Source organism: Abramis brama, assembly GCF_963993115.1.
Source record: "Abramis brama genome assembly, chromosome: 20".
NCBI classification, from domain to species: Eukaryota; Metazoa; Chordata; class Actinopteri; order Cypriniformes; family Leuciscidae; genus Abramis; species Abramis brama.
In genome coordinates, this window is record NC_139982.1 from 16,830,791 (window position 1) to 16,848,713 (window position 17,923).

General features: G+C 38.4%; 1 protein-coding gene across 7 annotated transcripts in view; it reads left to right on the forward strand.

Moving 5' to 3' along the window:
- The first annotated feature begins 836 nt into the window (after window positions 1-836).
- scaper (S-phase cyclin A-associated protein in the ER) overlaps window positions 837-17,923 on the forward strand; it is a 106,668-nt gene continuing 89,581 nt past the window's right edge. For 2 of the 7 annotated variants that reach the window (XM_084094989.1, XM_084094991.1), the window contains exons 1-6: window positions 859-1,129; window positions 8,295-8,412; window positions 11,162-11,238; window positions 12,870-13,067; window positions 17,278-17,378; window positions 17,636-17,752. In XM_084094989.1, coding sequence (XP_083951115.1) covers window positions 956-1,129; window positions 8,295-8,412; window positions 11,162-11,238; window positions 12,870-13,067; window positions 17,278-17,378; window positions 17,636-17,752 — 785 coding nt within the window. In that variant the 5' untranslated portion in view covers window positions 859-955. Of the gene's footprint in view, window positions 1,130-4,084; window positions 4,435-8,294; window positions 8,413-11,161; window positions 11,239-12,869; window positions 13,068-17,277; window positions 17,379-17,635; window positions 17,753-17,923 lie in introns of those variants that run through there. The other 5 variants (XM_084094990.1, XM_084094986.1, XM_084094992.1 and 2 more) reach the window with 5 other exon arrangements.

The window sequence follows — 17,923 nt, forward strand, 5'->3', positions numbered from 1 at the left end:
CATAATCTATAAATAAGACTTAGGGGGAACACCCTTCATCCCAATATCAAAAGTTAAAAAAATGTAATTTAAAGTTATAAAATCAAAAAGCATAATAATTTTATTAAATAAATACATTATTATTTTAATTTATTGTGTAAATATATATATATATATAAACAAAATCATAATTATTTATTTAATAAATTACATATTTTATCATTTTGGGCCTAAAATACATATTTTGCCTATTTAAATCTTAAATCATTATAATAAATCATTTTTTCACCCATGTGCACAGTGTTAAAATAATTGCTTTTATATTTTTTCCAATTTAATTAAGTCTATTTACATTGTCAAAAAAAAACAAAACATTTTTATAGTTATTTGCAATCTCCCTCCACCTTATGTTATTTTCACCTACATTTTACTTCATGCACTGAATATTGTTTTACATTGCACAATAACTTCTGAGTTAGTAGACGCATCTATTCTTTGATATTATGTGAAAAATAGTGCTGTCAAATCGATTAATGTATATATATATATAAATTTATGTTATATTTAACAAAAACTTTTATATATACATTTATTATTATTACATTATTATAAACATTTATATTATATAAACAAAAACTTGCTTAATAGAGATTAATCGACTTGACAGCACTAGAAAACATTTTTTGGAAAAATAATGTCAATCATCTCAAATCATGTATTATATATATTTATGATATAATCATCTACAGCTACTTCTAATAACTAGTGTTGTGTTTTGACGGGAGCTCTGTTGTTCCCGCTGAAGGTCTGCGCGCGCAGTGCGGTCCTCCAGTCCAGCGGGCGGCGTCACACTCCCTCTCGCGCTCCACATGACCCGAGAGTGTTCAGTGTAAAAGAAGAGGAGGCCTGTTTGATTTCTCGCCCTCTGGTTGCGAAGTTCTTGTCCGCTGAAAGTCGCTCGTTTGACCGCGGGCTCATGTCGAAGGACGGCCGGCACGATGGGCGCCGGCGCGGCGCGGCTCAGCAGCACCGGTTCGGGATGAGAGCGGCTCAGAGCGGGGACGGCAGAGACAGGTCGGCCAGTAACAGCTCTGGATCATCTCATGGAGGAGGGAAAGGCAGGAATACGCCCATCAACATCGCCCTGAAGGTAACAAACAACGGCTGGCTCAAAACACACTGACCTGCTGCCTACAGTTATGTTAGACAACAGAAGTGCATTCTGGACGCCGTGAACGCGCATGTGAAGCACAAACTGCTGTCTGGGTAGGCAGCTGTCAGTTATGTCAGTTACTATGGTAACAATACTTTCCCATCAAAATAGCATAGTTGCTACAATACAAAACTGTAGTAAAATTTAGATGACTGCTGTCATATATTTACTTATTTTATATGATTAAAGAACTGTAACGTACGTTTTTTTTACGTAATATGTTGTCTGGGTAGGTGGTAGCTTCTCTGACCCATTATGGATTTTAAAATCAATGTTTCCCAGATACACAACACAAACGCAACCATAACAGTAACATAACGCATTAACACGGACATAAAAGTACCTAACATGATCATGACAATAATGACTACATGACGGTAATACAATGCAACACAACATTTACATGACATAACATAACAGTAGCACAACATAGCATTATATTAACATGACAATAGCATGACCACATAGCAGTAATACAATGCAACATACCATTTACATGACATTACAATGTATCATTAACAACACAACATGACAGTACATAACATTAACATGACAGCAGAACAGTGCATAACAGTAATACAATGCAATGTAACATTAACATAAATGCATAACATTAACTACAATATCATGACAACATAGCGGTTCATAACTGTAATACAACGCAACATAGCATGTACATAACAGTTACACCACACAACATAGCAGTACATAACAAACACAACATAACAATAGATAACAGTAACACAATATAACATTAACATAACAGAGCATAACATTATTACAATAACATGACAACATAACAGTAATACAACTCAACATAACGCCATAACACATAACCGTAACGTATCGCAAAATAACATTCCTATAACAGTACATAACATTAATACAATAACATGATAACAGTAATACAATGCAACATTACATTTACATAACATAACAGTAAAACCACGCAACATAACAGTACATAACATCATCCTAACAATATAACATTGCATACAGTAGTATAATGACACATCACATTAGCATATTAGCAAAACAGTACGTGATGAGGTAATGCAACATAACGTAAGGGATAGTGTAGAATAGATGACTGGTTCTGCAACATCCTGAAGGTTATGTTTTCTTTTTTGCCATGATTTTTGACTGACTGATTTCAATTGCGTGGCTACTTTACAAATAAATAAACACAAAGACATGAAAAATTGCTTTGAGTTTAAATGGTTTCCTTGTGTGAAAACAAAGAGAGGCTCCAGGAACACCCTTCAGGATGAAGACCTGATCTACCTGTCTGTGTTTATTTTGTAATATATGACCACCTGACTGTGTTTTATTCTGCTTATTATAAAGTTGCATAATAAATACATGAACATAAGACTGAGACAGAACTTGAGCTCAGGCAGCAGTTTGTTGAATTCATTGATTTATCATTTTGTTTAAATCTAAATGTAGTGGGAAAGAGTTAAGATGAATATTTTCTGTGGAACCGGTTTGTCTGTTTTTGCTTATTTAGATAGAGATGGACTGTGTCAGAGTAGTAGCAGACATGAATTTGACTTTGATTTGTGTGTGCACTCATCCGAAGCGCGTCTCTGGCAGCGTGCAAATATTGAGTTCTCTTTCAAGTCTTGCGCTTGAACGGACAAATTCACACAAAACTTGTCAACATGCCCGTCTTGGCAAGTATCCTAGCAAACATAGTAGGTTATGTCTTAAGTGAACGTAAACAGTCGAGAGAGTCAACTTGTGTATCAGTATCAGTGTACTGGATCCGTGCATTATGTCTTAAAGTGACAGCAGCCTAATATTCCTGCTGGAAATCACTCTCTGCTCTTGACTGGATAGCTTTTGTAACTTTAATAATGATTAATCTTTATTTAATTTATACAGTTAAGGTTACTTAATTACATTTTTGTACCTGAAAACTACTGTTAGATGCATGAAAAACCTGAAAAGCACTGTTTATTTTATTTGTATCTTTGCTCTATTGTATTTATTTGTGCTGTTGCTTGCAGTTTGATTGTGTTTTTATTTTCTTTGTTTTTATTTGACAGTAGTCCTTTTTTCCCTGAACATAGCACTTACCGAACCGTACCGAAACGGTAACCCTTGAACCGTGATAAAAGCCGAAGCGTGAGTAATTTGAACCGCGACACCCCTAGTAAATAACAATGCAAAATGTAGCATATGTTTAATGTTTGAGAGCAATTTCAACTTCACTTTTTTATATAAAGCAACTGTGTCTTTCATATTACTCATTTAATTTCCAGCTCAAAGGCAGAGCAGTTTATTTGTTCAAAGCTTTAATGCATATATGATTTAAAAATTTGTAATAAAAACATACATACCCACCTCTGTCTAAACATGTATGTATAAATAATTGGTAACACTTTATTTTAGTGTCCTTGTTACATGTTCTTACCATAGTAATAATAGTAAATTATACATAATTACATTACCTACCCTAACCCTCTCCAGTAAGTACATGTTCAGTAATTGCTTAATATTACTCAGTAATTAAATATATAATTACACTGTAACAATGACACTTTAAAATATAGTGTAACCTAATCATTTATTTAATTAGTATAGAAAAATATGAGTATTACAATACATTCCGACCTGAATCTTCAGTGTGGTCCTCAAACCGCCGTCTTCCTCGTGGCTGTGTCTGTTCCACATCTCGCTGGTGCATCTCTATTTACATCTATAACCCCTGTGTGAGTAACGCACCGCCAAGCTCCAATCGGACGCTGAGTCTGCAGCGTCTAACGCACACGTGCTGACACACACACACACACACACACACAGCCCTGACACACACACACACACACAGCCCTGCCGCCTCCAGCACATGCTGGACGAGTGGGCGGCCTGCCATGTGCACATGACTGCACAGAGAGAGAGAGGAGCTCTGCAAGCTGTGGAGGGTGAACACACCACAACTAAAACAGCAACACAGCAGAGTCACTGTGCAGTCGAGACGTTGCAGGTTCAAAGAAAGACTGTCCCGATTGCCAGAAGAAGGAGTCTGTCCTGCTGATTGACAGAGGCATCTACCCGAGTCCACCGGAGCCATGCTAAACCACGCTATTTTTGGTCCGGATGTCAAATGACGATGTCAGGCCGTTCGTGCAGCAGAGATCCTGGTTAAGGGGGGTGAACAGGTTGCCATGAGCAAATTCGGTAGCATGTCAGGGCCGGGAATGGATGAGGAACCTGCTTACAGACTCTGCTTCTACTCTGTACGTACCTTCTGTCCTCTTTCCCATCGTTCTTTCTGTGTCCCTCGAACATGCTTCTGCATTTAGACGCACTTGAAACTCTATCCTTGCAGGGGCTTGCAGCTCTCAGCGTGTCCTGAGAGCAACTAGTTCTTTGCTGGACGTCCTTGTTTTGCAGTTCTGAGGTGCTAGGTTAGATCTAACCCTAATAACCTCGGGTGTCAAGGGGCCTGCAGGTGATTAGGTGATTAGTTCGATTCGTCTCACGTATGCATGGAGCACTGACCTGAGATCAGAGACCCCCTTCTCACTCTTACCTTGGTTATTTTGTACCAACGAATGCCAAATCGGATACCAGATCCCCCCGCCTCCTTCTCCGAGATGCACGACAAATGTAAACTTGGGCCTTCTGTTGCCAGTCAGCTGGGAAACCCAGTGTAAATATTTAACATTCAAACACCCTGCTGACAGGCAACAAGTTAATTTACTTGCCTTTTTTTAAAAATGCAATTTTTTTGTCCGTTTCATCCTTATTTTCAGACCTCTGGAGAGTAAAGCTGCGTGATGAAGGCTGTTGTTATTGGTTAAGTAGGTCAGTTGTGTATTTTAACCCTGAGGACATGAGATGGTAGCAGGGGAGGACAGTATGCTGTTTATGCATGTGCAAAAACCAGTGAGCCTTATGAAATATTCCTCTGTGATGGAGTATGACTGGCATATGGACAACGAACAACTACATAATTAGCTATATGCAAATTGTTTGTTTTTTAGACTGTTGTATTAAAATAATGTATCAATCCTGTGTTGCTCACTATCCAGAGTAGCTAAATTTAATGTTCTGAAGGGAGTGATAAGATTTTGAGATACTAAGGGGCCGTTTACACGACACCGTTTTCAACTAAAAACGTAAAACTTTTTATGCGTTTTGGCCTTTCATTACATGACTACTGCGTTTTGGGTGGTTTGGGTGGACAACGGGTTTCAAAATTCAAGTTTTTGAAAACGGTCTCCATGTTAACAACAAAAACGCGAATCTCTACATGTTCAGTCTATAGTGTTTCATCGCCATCTAATGGCCTGGCAGCAGAATACAACGTTTTTAGTCGTTTTCGTGGATCCGTGTGAATGGGGATCGTTTTGACAATGTGAGCAGAAAACTCAAAGAAAAAAATGTTTTTTTGTTCTCTGTTTTAAGCATATCGTTGTTGTGTAAACGTATCCTAAAGCACTGGTTTTAAAGTCCAACATTTAATTAAGTCAGCAAGTCAACTAATCAATCTTTTAAAGCAGAGGTCTTTAACCCAGCTCCTGTGGACCCTGTTCTGTAGAGTTTAGCTCTAACCCTAATCAAACACACCTGAATCAGCTAATTAAGCTCTTTATGATCTAGCACTTTAATTTTTTACTTTTTATTTAATCAACAATACAGTTTAATTAAAATCATATCATTATGGTCCGTTCATAGCTATTCCATTTGATTTATCCATGGCATATGCATTTTGATTCTTTATACGCAAGAAATGTTGTCCAATGACTTTTTATTATTTAGGCATTGTTTCATTTATTTGAAAGGCAACAGATTTTTTTCATTTAGTTTTGATAAAGTAAGTTTGCCAAAGGAGTGTAAAACGTATACCTGTTCAAATAGGCTACCGTACTACATGTTTGATTTATGTTGAAGTGTTTGGGACATGGCTTTTAATGGTGAGACTTTAGTTTTTGTAATCAGACTCTCAAAAATTCTATAAATTAGAATTATCGGTTATCAGTATCAGCCAAAATGTTCATATCGGTTTTTCAAGAGATCATAAAGAGCTTAATTAGCTGATTCAGGCGTGTTTGATTAGGGTTAGAGCTAAACTCTACAGAACAGACTTGCTGACTTAATTAAATGTTGGACTTTAAAACCAGTGCTTTAGGGTACGTTTACACGACAACGATATGCTTAAAACAGAGAACAAAAAAAGTTTTGAGTTTTCCACGCACATTGTCAAAACGATCCCCATTCACACGGATCCGCGAAAACGACTAAAAACGGTGTATTCTGCTGCCAGACCATTAGATGGCGATGAAACACTATAGACTGAACACGTAAAACGCATGTGCATGACGTCATCGTCTTTAGAGATTCGCGTTTTTGTTGTTTACATGGAGACCGTTTTCAAAAGTTTGCGTTTTCATGCACCCAAAACGCTGTTGTCATGTAATGAAAGGCCAAAACGCATAAAAAGTTTTACATTTTTAGTTGAAAACGGTGTCGTGTAAACAGCCCCTTAGTATCTCAAAATCTTATCACTCCATTCAGAACATTAAATTTAGCTTCGGGCTTGAATTGGAGATTCAGGCTTGAATTGAAAAGGTAGTACCGACATCTTCACCTGTCATTATTGCTTTGGGAGCTGATGTTTCAAATATGGTAAGGGGCGGGGCATTTCCATCACACACTTAAGGAATTTGGGCCAATCACAATGCAATGGATCACTGGCCAATCAGAGCACACCACGCTTTTCAGAACGATGAGCTTTGTAAAAATCGAGGCGTTTCAGAAAGGCGGGGCATAGAGGAGCAACAATAATGTACAGTATGTGTAAAATAATGACTTTTTTTTAAAACCTAAAACCACATAAACGCATTGCATTAAACCAAATACACAAAATTATGTTCTTTCTAGAACCATCATATGACCCCTTTAAAGGAACCGTATGTAAGATTGTGGCCAAAACTGATACTGCAATCACTTTCAAATTACTGTAGAGCGGTGTATCCCCTCCCCCTCCCCCCTGACTCGAGGTTGCCAGATAGGCTGCAGGATCCAGCAGGAACGTAGGCTGCTACAAGGAGCTTTAAACTAGAGCAGAGCTGGCAACCCGGATGCCGAAACACTACTGACTTCGTGATTGGTTGATAGGTGGAGGGTGGCGCTTCAGGCCAAAACACAACATGACAACATCAACATCAGTTGAGGGCTGCAACTTCACTTTTTAAATGACAATATCCTGGCCGGACTACTGTTGTCAGTGATATAAGTATTTGAAATGAACATGATTTCTTAATGTCTAGTGACATATCAGGGCCATTTTATGATTAATTGAAATACATTTCTTACATACGGTTCCTTTAAAACTGCAGTGAACCAAAGACAGTCTGAAAAACGCAGTTTGAAATCGCTGGTGTTTCTGACGTCGCAAACTACCTTTTAACCAATCAGGTCACTGTTTGATCGTCAACGAGTGGATCTCTGAGCTGATGTGAGTGAGTGGAGGCGGGGCTAATTTGCATATTCATAGAACCACGTATTCTAAATGAGTCAAGGGTGTAGAGTTACATTCAAGCTATTTTAAGGCATGAAGCATTTCTTTCCAAGGAAAAATACTTTAAGTATGTTATTTTGGTGATCAAAGATGAGTTTTAAGGGATACAATTATTGACTGCAGGGGGACTTTAACACACATTGTTTACGCCCTCTGGCTATACTTTAAAAACGATGAGTATTTTAACATTTATGAAGTGGCCCCATTCACTTTTTGAATGTGGACAAGTAGGCAATGGCTTTCAAAGACTGAACACATTTCCAGTTGAAGATTCATGCAATAGACACCGCTGTTTGTCTTCCTACTGGTGCTGTTGACATGATGCTGAATAACCATTAATCTTGACATCACTTGTGCTTGTATGATTTGCCAGTGGTGATAATTTAAGGCGACAAGAAAGAAGGTGTGAATTATTGGTATTGATTACAATGATAAAATGTCCTTAACTTATCTTAATGTCCTTAATAAGCTCATTCTTGCCAGTTGCAAAGAGCACTATTTCTATTTGTGGGACACGCATGAAAAGAGCAAGTTTCCCCCTCGTAACACATGTTTTTCTCCTTGCTACAGGCCTCTTTTCAGCGGTCCAACAGCCACGACAAGGTGAGGAAGATCGTGGCAGAGGAAGGCCGGGCTGCCCGAAACCTCATCGCATGGAGTGTCCCAGTGGAAAGCAAGGAGGAAGAAGGTTAGATCTGACACAGTCATGCACACATATAATAATTAATGTTGGTATTTGAAATGCATTTTATGGTAGATGGGTCCTAGATCCTGTGATATGTAATCATTTTTTTATGAGGAATAATGTTAGCAGATTTTATATACACTACAAAAAGAAATAAGTCACTTATGCTCACCAAGGCTGCATTTATTTGATCAAAAATAGTATGTAATTTTGTGAAATATTTTCTATTTGAATATATTTTAAAATGTAATTTATTCCTGTGATCAGATCAGAATTTTCAGCATCATTCCTCCAGTCTTCAGTGTCACATGATCCTTCAGAAATCATTATAATATGATGATATGATACTCAGTTATTATCAATGTTGGAAACAGTTGTGCTGCTTTATATTTTTTTGGAACCTGTTATATTTTTTTCAGGATTCATTGATGAATAAAAAGTCAAAAAGAACAGAGCATTTGTTCAAATATTTTCTAACAATACAAATATTTAATATAACTTATTATCAGTTTAACACATCATTACTGAATAAAAGTTTTCATTTCTTTCAATAAAAGACAAAAAAGATTACAAACGATTTCTATTTTAAATAAATGCTGTTCTTTTTAAAAAAACTTTTTATTCATCAAAGAATCCTGAAAAAAAGTATCACCGGTTCTAAAAAAAAATATTATGTTGTTTCCAACAATAATTAATCAGCATATTAGAATGATTTCTGAAAGATCATGTGACACTAACGATGGCTGATTAAAATTCAGCTTTGCATCACAACAATAAATTATGCTTTAAATTTCACAATATTACCGTTTTTTCTGTAATGCAGGCTTGATGAGCAGAATCTTTCAAAGCAATAAAAATAGTAATATGTGTCAAGGGGGTCGCACACCGGACGCGCAGCTCAGCGCCGCGCAGCGCAGCGCCACGTCTTTTAAATTCGAACACATTATTCTCTATGAGAGTACACACACCGGCGGCGTCTGTCCGCGGCGCCCAGCAACGGCTCAGGACCGTGTTCAAAATCCTGCCGCGCCACAGAGCGCCATTTACATAGTTTTATATTAAATTTACATTTATGTGTCTCAAATCGTAGTTAATGTATATACGGACTTCACCCTGTGCTGCAATATACATTTAGTTTTATATTTATTTACAGAAATCAGAAAATTGCTGATGTTATCGGATTTTCAGGTGAGAGTTGTCCTAGACGTGGCGCGGCGCGGCGCTGAGCTGCGCGTCCGGTGTGCGACCCGCTTCAGGCAACCACTTAAAATGCATCCAGCTTTGTAAAGAGCTTCCATTTGCAAAGCAAATGTAGGCGATGAACAAGTGCTCCAAATCTGTCATCCCCCTCTTGTACCTGTAGTTACAGTACGCTCTTTGTCGCAGTTTGTGAAATCCTCCTGAGTGTGTATAAGCTGACCCAGATCCTCTGTTTCACTGTCAGCGCTGACAGGTCACCACAGGAGTCTTTTGTTCGTTCGGGACTGCAGTATGTGCTCTGTGTCCGAGCGAATTCATCCAGCACTGTGACTGTTTCTGGATCAGGGGGTGTAACCATGAGTGAACTCTTAATAGTTAGAAGTTCTGATTGAGAATCAGTTTTGACCCCTCATATCCTGATAAAGAGGGTTATATTGACTCGAGGAGGCTGATCCTAGATGATTACAGAAAGCTGATCCTGTTCTTATAGTGAACAATTCAGGCCCTGATCTCAGATCAGTTTTAATAGTCAAAGACACTTTATGAGTGGAAGCACTGGCTGAAAGATAGCTTAAGATGAATAAAACAGAGGAATGTCCAGGTCATACCATTTATCACCCTAAATTAAAAGAAAAATACACGACAAATGCATGAAGAAAGTGAAGTCTATTTGTAGTTATTATTATGACTTTTTTTTGTGTGTTTCAACATTATTTTCATGACAATTAAACATTTTCATCCCAGTTCTTATTAGCATTATATATAAATAAACTCATTTCTTTTTAAGTTTGTTTTTTAGTGTTCATTTTTATTATTATAATAATTCTCATTAGATTTATTTAGTGACAAAGTAATTTCTCTTTTTGGACGTTCTCTCTGGGACACAATAAAAAAATTATTTATTTAATTATATATTTAATTATAATATATTTATTTTGTTGTTCATAAAATAATAAAACAATTAAATGCATAATTAATGAAATATAATTGAAATGATACATAAAAATATCATGTTTTATTTAATAATAATACAATTATCAAATAATAAATCAAATAATTAAATTTGATCAAATAAATTAATTTTATTTGACTTCATTTGTATTTATTTACAAGTTGTTGTTTTGTTATATCTTGGTGATCCTAAAAATAGGCTAAAAATAAATGATGTATATTGTTTTGCGCCAGTGCTTTTCACAATGGCTATTTTCAGAATGGAAGATTACTAGATTACATTGTTTTTTTTAAACAGCATGCATTATGTAATGACAAATATTAAAATTATTACTATGCTACATTGTAGTAATATAACCATCTTGGGAATAAAAAACAATTTGATTTAGCATTTTCAATTTTTTTATTTAATTATTTTGTTTCTGACTTATGCAGAGTTCACAGTGAGCATTGTTTAATTTTAAAATCTGAAAGTTTAGACCTTGTGTGACTTGGTCTTTAGTTTTACAATTGCTTTGATGTCATCCATCTGAATGTGGTATTTTGGACATATAAGGTACTGTGACATTTATCTGCACTGTATTCTTCTGTTCACATGCAGCTAAAGCAAAGATTCACGGGAACAGCAGCGCAAGGGCTCAGCGAATCAACGCCGGGCTCCACAGGAACAAAAAGCAGGTGCGAATCATTTATTCCAAATTGTTTGTAGTTTCTGAATCTCTTAATTAAAACCTACAGTATCTAAAAACACTAATGTGATACAGAACAGTTTATGTCATGGGACAATGTCTCTATTTGCATCCATGACAAATCTGTTAGTTAAGAAACCTGGATATATATAAAAAAAAATAAAAAAAACCTAGAACATGCATACTTGGCTAGTTTACAAATAAGCAAACAGGTCTAAATTATTTCCCTTTAAAGAGAAGTGATAACTGAACCTGGAAGCTTTGAAGTGGAACGCTTAAATTAAAAGCTTTTCCTCATGTTTAACACTAGGTGGCGCCAGAGACCTTTTATTTCATCCTCTTGCTGATGGGGTTCTAATTTCCATTCTTTCTGATTGGACCTCAGTGTTTATATGCAGTGTTAACAGCTGTTTGCCCTATAGAGTTAAAGGGATATTCACCCAAAAATGAAAATTGTCTTCATTTATTCACCCTCATGTCGCAAAACCTGTAAGACTTTCGCTCATCTTCGGAACACAAATGAAGATATTTTTAATGAAATCTGAGAGATTTCTGTCCCTCCATTGACAGCTACGCAACTCAAACTTTGACCTTTCAAAAAGTTCATAAAGAGATTGTAAAACTAATCCATATGAATTAAGCGGTTTATTCCAATTTTCTGAAGAGATTCAATTGCTTTATATGACGAACAGGTTTAATTTAGGCTTTTATTCGCATAAACATTGATCAGCGAACATAAACTGAAGCTCAACAGTAACACAAGAACCTCATTGGTTCTCATGCTTGAGCTTCCGTTTATTATATCTGATGTGTGTTGATCAATGTTTATTGGTGAATAAAAGCCTAAATTCAATCTGTTCATCATATAAAGTGATTGAAAATTTGGACTAAACTGCTTGATTCATATGGGTTAGTTTTACGATCTCTTTATGAACTTTTTGAAGTGTCAAAGTGGCAGTTGCATAGCGGTCAATGGAGGGACAGAAATCTCTCAGATTTCATCAAAAAGATCTTCATTTGTGACCCTGGATCACAAAACCAGTCACAAGTAGCACGGGTATATTTGTGGCAATAGCCAATAATACATTGTATGGGTCAAAATTATCGATTTTTCTTTAATGCCAAAAACCATTAGGATATTAAGTAAAGATCATGTTCCATGAAGAAATTTTGTGAATTTCCTACAGTAAATATATAAAACATTTATTTTTGTGAGTGAATGCAGCACAATCGCGAACATAAATTGACAACTTTAAAGGTGATTTTCTCAATGTTTCGAATTTTTTGCACCCTCAGATTCCAGATTTTCAAATAGTTGCATCTTGGCCAAATATTGTCCTATCCTAACAAACCATATATAAATGGAAAGCTTATTCATTCAGCTTTCAGATGATGTATACATCTCAATTTATAAAAATTGACCCATGTGACTGGTTTTGTGGTCCAGGGTCACATTTGTGTTTCGAAGATCAACGAAAGTTTTACGTGTTTGGAACGACAGTGAGTAATTAATGATAGAATTTTCATTTCTTGGGTGAACTATCCCTTTAATAGCAAATGGGGTTCATTTGGTCAAATAAAGGTATCTAAGCCATTTCAAATCTCTTCTGCTCTTAACAGAACTTGGCGATAGACTGCAAAAATGCACCCGGGTTGATCCTGGACAAAGGATCTGAGAAAAGCCCCACCAAGACTAGACAGCCACGGAAGGTGGACCTCAGAGCACGATACTGGGCCTTCCTGTTCGACAATCTGCGGAGAGCAGTGGACGAGATCTACGTCACCTGCGAATCCGACCAGAGCGTGGTGGAGTGCAGGGTATGATGATCACACGCATTTCTTCAAAGTTTTTACCACTTAAAACAGAAAATATAACAGATTTACAATTATGTTTTTTAATTGGTATTGAAATATAATTATATATCAAGTATAATTGTGTGTATTTTTGTATACAAGACCTTTTTGTGCTTGTGGCTGCATCTGCACTCTCTGGCCACTAGGGGGAGTGGAGCATTGTGATAAACCTCTTCCTCTGCCGCCTCCTCCTCCTCGCATTCCTTTTGTTTTCTGGTTTGTGTCAGAGAGGGGTTTGGTGAGAGAATTATCACTGCACCTCTCCAGGGCCTTTCTGGAGGGAGTGGAGATGGATGACATGTGTAAACAAAGGGCCCCCCACCCGCTCCTTCCGTCCGTGTGTGTGTGTGCGGGGGGCTCGGGGTACGAGGTCTAGGTAACGTCCCGAAACACTTTTTCCACCCCAGGTTCTTTGTTTAGTTTTAGGAAAAGCAAAAAGCTGATTGCAAGACATGTACTACAGTCAGCCGCTATGACCAATAACCTCTCAGCACGCAACCATCGCAGTAACGATTCGTCACTTCAAGTTGATCAACAGTGTTTTTGTGTCCGGTCATGGTCTTGGGACCTGTGTCGGCAAACATGCGTTTGAACTGTTAGCTTTGGTTGGCAGAGCCCATGTCAGGGCACTCACTTTGTTTACCCTGGCAGGTATGGCGCCTGGCTGTATTTGGGCCCATCGTCCACACTTTACACTGCTGGCTCTGATTTATCGATTGGCGTGTAATCTGGAATTATGCTGAGCGGGGTTCGGCCAACCGCTCGAAGCTAACCGGCCCCCTTTGTGGTTACCTTGTTGACAGCCGGCCTGCGCGAATGTGCATAAACACTCCGGCCGCTGTGTTGCCATGTCCGGCGGGCCTGTTCACACTCTCTGGCCCTTTGGTCTGAGTGTATATGTATGTGTCCATGCTCTGCTCCAGATCTTTAGCTCACTGCCATGTGACAGTAGGGGATTGTCTATAGGCCTAAAATGATCCTTGGAGCTGTTGAAATCCAGGACTTTTCACATACACATAACCGCTCCTTTATGAAGATATAAATCTGTGATTCAGCACTTCATTGACTTGTAGATGTACTTTACCAGCACATTCTTTGTGGTACATAGATGCATGAAATTATCATGGCAAATTTTTTTGGTCCTCATCAGAATCTCTCATAAAATGCAACGCATTTTCTTAATTTAAAGGCATTCAAAAATTACAATTTTGTCATTTTAAACTTCTAACCTGTAAGATGTATTATTCTGCAGAATAAAGGTATATATTTTTGTCCATACAAAGTCAATGGAGTCCAAAACTTTCTCTTTAAATTTAAATAAATAAATAAATATTTAAAGACTATATGAAAATGATTTAGCAGAATATTCAATGGAAAGTAATGAGAGCAATAATTGTTTTTATCCATCGCAATTTTATTATTTGTGACATTAGGCTGTGACTTTTTTTGTTAATGTTGTCCCTGCCCACATGACCTTGATGACATCAGCAGAGCAGAAAATTTGTTTCAGATTACTACATTTGTGATGAAAAAATTATACAAATAAACAACTTTAAATTCATGTTGTATTCAGTACAGCATTTGCCATAAATAATCTTAGCTTATTCATAAGTATCTTATTCAGTGCAAAGCAAAAAAAGTTTGTTTTCCAGTATTTAATTCCACCTGTGTTTTTGATTCTTTATCCGCTTGCCGGTGATGGCTGGTCTGACGCTCTTGATTCGGTCCGTTGGCTTGATTTATTTTCACATTCAAGTAACGCCCACATCTTTAACCCACAGCCCAGATGACTAATTAGTTCTTATCAGGCCTCTCCCTCGTCCCAGGCCTGATTTATGTCATATCAGCCCATGGACGAGACAACTCTCCTTCACTTGTGTGAATGTGTGCATGAGAGTTAGAGGTGTAATATTTCAGAATTTTATTTGTGGGGTTGAGGGGTCATTTAATTTTTTCATTTGATCGAATAACCCTGTAAGTCCTAGTTAACATTTTTAAAGTCTTAGGCTAAGCATTCTCCTGTCAAATGTCTTCAATAAGTCTTTCAAAATAAACTGAATTGCTTGCTAAATGTGTAAGGATTTTTATGGCACTCAGCTGTTTCCTGTCCGCTTGTTCTCTCTCAGCTATTGCATTATGGGTCAGCATCGTCCTCCGCCATGCCCTGGTGTTGTTAACTAGCCCTAATCAACAGCCCTGCTTCTGGACACATCTTTCACTGGGTTTGACTCCTCTATTAACTAAAAGCACTGTGGTTTTCTCCTCGATCGCCACTCCCCCATTACCGCCCATCAATCTCACACACACGCCTGTTTCACAGCATCGCCTGCCGTCCCCCACTTAATCCAGAGCATCAGTCATACCGCAGCCCCTGATCCTGATGTGTATGCACCTGAACCGTGTCTCAACATACAGGATGTCTAAGTATTCTCGACTACCTCACGATATGATGCACTTTGCGATACATGTCAACACATTGTGATGCATTGCAACTGAATCCCAATTGAAACTGCACCAAACATGCAAGGAAGACACTGTGTGCCTGCAAGAGAGAGTGAATCTGCAGGATCAGTTTCAAACTCTGCTGTGCACTCCACTTTTATCCAGTATGGCGCCTCATAAAAGCGGCATTGAACCCTCTGATAAATGCTAATTTGTACATAGATAGTCTTGCATAGCCAGACCTTCAGACTGACGGCAGAAGGTCTGGACTCCATAGCAGCTTTCATTGTCCAAGGACCCCCAGAGGCCGTCTTACTGACATGTCAAGCAACCAATCACACTTAGTTTTGTTCCACGTCTTGTTTAGGGGCGTGAAAATGTAACGTCAATGTCCCCACGATAACAGGCCGGTGTGTAAAACTCTTGGATGCATTTTAAAGAGTCTATGCGTGAACTTTACACACTTCACATACTTTTAAAAATCGGCGTTCAGTTGATCCTGATAAGCGCTCATTGTCACAGTTGTAAACACTATAGCATTCTTCTTCCATGAGGGGGTTTGGCATCAACACGACACATACGTCTCCCGGACATCCTGTAGAATTCAACCAATCAAATGACGACTTCGAAACTCCTAAGGTGTTTCCAGATAAGTGTGCCAACGGTCCGTGGCATTATGTCCGAGGCCAAGACTAGGTACTTGATGACGTTCTGCTATATTAATAGATTTATATGAAATGATACAAGCACATAAATCAAGGCTGGCATCAAGATTTTGGACCGATTTCAACATCCAAGCAGGTTTCCTGTAATCTTAAGAGCCTGTGGTAGGTCTAGGGTTGTAGACCTGTTCTAATCTGTGTTGTGGCAAGGCTTTGCGACACTCTCGAGCGTCTTTGTTGGAGTCAAGGGATTCCCCAGAGTCCCCGCGGCGCTCCCAGATCGAATATCGGATGGACAATGAACATTTCGTCATTCGCTGCACACTCTTTGCCAGTAACTTGAAATGATTACAGCCTCAATCAGATTTGCCAGCCCCCTTTTGCAAAGCTAATTGGTAATTTCAGCCGCACCTCTTGTGGAAGACCACTGAGGCGGGAAAGAGCCGCAGCACTCTTTTTCTTTTTCTTTTTCTTTTTGTCCCCTCCTGGCATTTGTGAATGGGGTGTTTCTGGAGAGTGGGAGGGTGTGTGAGATGTGCTCCAGTAGCTTCAGATGCCCACTCTTTAGTAGAGACAACAGGGTGTAGGTTTACACCAGCTCCTCAGTGTGAACAAGAATTGGGGGCTCGTCCAGGAATCCTCTTACCTGAGAGTTCACTAGATTCTGCTGGGGGTCTTTCATTGTTCTTTCAGACATGCCACAAAAGAGACATCAGGGTGGGGGGACGATCTGCCCCTCTTGCGTGGTCAGATCAGGCTTCTGGGATCATAGCTTGATTTGTAGATGCTCTGTATTTAGGTGTATGTTTACAGGATGTTCCAATGAAAATACTTTGCCTTGACTAATTTAGGACATTTGTTGCCACTTTGGACTTTTTCTTAGCTCATAGATGTTGATCCATTTTGTCAGGTTTTTGCAAGAACATCCTTTCCATTTATGAATGACTTTGCCTTTTTTGGGGTTGGTTTGTGCTTTAGTACATATCAGAGTTGCATGTAATTCTGTAGTAAAACTCCCATATCTCATCGCGGTCTTTAATACTGACATCACACATGCTCTCCACCCCCAGGAGGTGCTGATGATGTTGGATAACTATGTCCGAGACTTCAAAGCTCTAATTGACTGGATCCAACTACAGGAGAAGCTGGAAAAAACAGATGCTCAGAACAGGTGATAACATGCATGCTTATGCAAACACACACACACACACAAGGCCTTTCATGATTATAACATTCTCGGACCATGTACACAAACCTACACCAGTGAGTCTTTTACACTAGTTTGAATTGTGATCCTTTCAGCCTGATCAGTGATTAATTTGAGGTGATTATTTCAGTGTCTTACCCCTTTACATAATGAGTTGCTAGATGTTTGGGTCCTGTTCTGAATCAGTACCTTCCTTTGAATGTTTTTACTTGTCCCTGCAGGCCCACTTCTTTGGCTTGGGAAGTTCGAAAGATGTCACCAGGACGACATGTGATGTCCAGCCCCTCGTCAGACCGGATTGTACCATCTCCTGGTGTTCGCCGTGCCCTCAATTTTGGGTAGGCCAATCCAGTCACATTGACCACACCCAGGATCACAAACATTTCTCTCAAGTACTCACAATAACTTTCTTTACCAATCCAAGTAAAGAAAACCAAACCTAACCAAACGGACCATATGGTTCTGCCCCATATGCCATGGTAACTTGTCACAAAATTAAAAAATATTGA